General features: G+C 50.4%; 1 protein-coding gene across 1 annotated transcript in view; it reads left to right on the forward strand.

Annotated features, from left to right (window-relative positions):
* LOC108247620 (natural resistance-associated macrophage protein 2-like) overlaps positions 1 to 2111 on the forward strand; it is a 16253-nt gene that overhangs the window by 8262 nt on the left and 5880 nt on the right. Inside the window, exons 7-8 of the mRNA XM_037976882.1 lie at positions 38 to 414; positions 483 to 617. Coding sequence (XP_037832810.1) covers positions 38 to 414; positions 483 to 617 — 512 coding nt within the window. The remainder of the gene's footprint in view (positions 1 to 37; positions 415 to 482; positions 618 to 2111) is intronic.

Below are 2111 nucleotides of genomic sequence, written 5' to 3' on the forward strand. Positions count from 1 at the left end.
TCGGCAGAGGGCGCAGGGAGGTCCCAGGGCTCGGCAGAGGGCGCAGGGAGGTCCCAGGGCTCGGCAGATAGCTGTGGAGGTGGAACTGAGGACTTGGCCGGCGGCGGAACTGAGGACCTCGCCGGCAGCAGCGGAGTTGGTCTGCAGGCTAAGCGGGTTCCCCAGAACGGAGATGCCGTCTCCTCCTCCTCCACCAGCACGGGCGACAGAGAGATCTCACAGTCGACCCGCTCCTTTCCTCTTCTAAGCCTCCGTCTTCGGGAGACCGGGATTTCTGGAGGCGCAGCAGCCACCGAAGACATGGGAGGAGCGGCTGCCACCGAAGACATGGGAGGAGCGGCTGCCACCGAAGACACGGGAGGAGTGGCTGCCACCGGATACTCAGGGCGCACTGCTGATGCGGGAGACCAGGAAGTGCATCCCCTGGCATAATCCCTTCTGGCCTCTCGGAGGATCTCACCCATCCCCGGGGATGATTCCAGCCCGGGGTGACGGAGAGCCTCCTTCAGGAGGGCCTGGGCTGCCCAAAAACGGACCTGAATATCATGGGAGGTTGCCTCCAAATCGCAGTACTCCCTTACTGCGAAGTGGAGCAAAAGATAATCCTCTTCAGAGAGGTTAGAAAAAGAAAAAACTGAGTCCGCTGGGTTCTGGTCTGGCTGGTTCATTCTGTCATGAACGGGGTGGAAGGAGGCGAACCCTGAGCGCAGACTCATGTTGAAAACAAAAACTAAATTTATTTAGAAATAAAAGGCAAACCCAAAACAAAGGCTGACGTGGCAGCAAAATCTAAACTAAATACAAAAACATTAACTAAACAAAACATGAACAGACCTGTGACAAGAGATTAACCAAAGGGAGATGACGAGGCACGAGCAAACAGGAAGGACGGCACATCAGGGAGGCAAAGAATGACAATGAACCAGCAGAGAGGTAGAGAATGTGACCGGGTATTAAAGGCAGAGGGTGATTAGTGGAAGTGGGCACAGATGAGATGATTAAGGAGCTAGAGGCAGGTGTAGATGGGTGAGAATGGGGAAGAGAGAGAGAGTGACTAAGGAGAAGTGAATGTTGGCTGAGGCACAGGGAAGAGACAAAACACAAACAATAAACTATAACTGAAACATGAAGACAAAACATAATTCCAAAACTCAGATCCTAACAACAGTGAACTCATTGGCGTGTTCAAGAAACCAGTCTGAGATGTTTTACGCTTTATGACATGGCGCGGTATCATGCTGGAAGTAGCCATCAGAAGATGGGTACACTGTGGTCATAAAGCGATGGACATGGTCAGCAACAATACTCAGGTAGGCTGTGGTGTTGATTGCTCAATTGGTACTAATAGGCCCAAAGTGTGCCAAGAAAATACCCCCCACTCCATTGAACCAGCAGCCTGAACCGTCGATACGAGGCAGGATGGATCCATGCTTTCATGTTGTTGACGCAAAATTCTGACCCTACCATCTGAATGTTGCAGCAGAAATCGAGACTCATCAGACCAGGCAACATTTTTCCAATCTTCTATTGTCCAATTTTGGTGAGCCTGTGCGATTTGTAGCCTCAGTTTTCTGTTCTTAGTTGGCAGGAGTCGCACCTGGTGTGGTCTTCTGCTGTTGTAGCCCATCCGCCTCAAGGTTTGACGTGTTGTGTGGTCAGAGATGCTTTTCTGCATACCTGGGTTGTAACGAGTGGTTATTTGAGTTACTGTTGCCATTCTATCAGTCTGGCCATTCTCCTCTGACCTCTGGCATCAACAAGGCATTTGCACCCACAGAACTGCCTCTCACTCAATATGTTCTCTTTTTCGGACCATTCTCTGTAAACCCTAGACATGGTTGTGCATGTAAATTCCAGAAGATCAACAGTTTTTGAAATACTCAGACCAGCCTATCTGCTGGTGGTACATGCTGTGCAGGGTCTTGTATTTCCATGAGGGTTCCTCTTTCTCCTATTCCACGTTGGGTTTCTACTGCCTGAGACATTTATTTAGCAGATCGTCATTGGGGGCTTTTTTTCCTGGATGGATGGATGGATGGATGGATGGATGGATGGATGGATGGATGGATGGATGGATGGATGGATGGATGGATGGATGGATGGATGGATGG

The sequence above is a fragment of the Kryptolebias marmoratus genome, linkage group LG8, assembly GCF_001649575.2.
Source record: "Kryptolebias marmoratus isolate JLee-2015 linkage group LG8, ASM164957v2, whole genome shotgun sequence".
NCBI classification, from domain to species: Eukaryota; Metazoa; Chordata; class Actinopteri; order Cyprinodontiformes; family Rivulidae; genus Kryptolebias; species Kryptolebias marmoratus.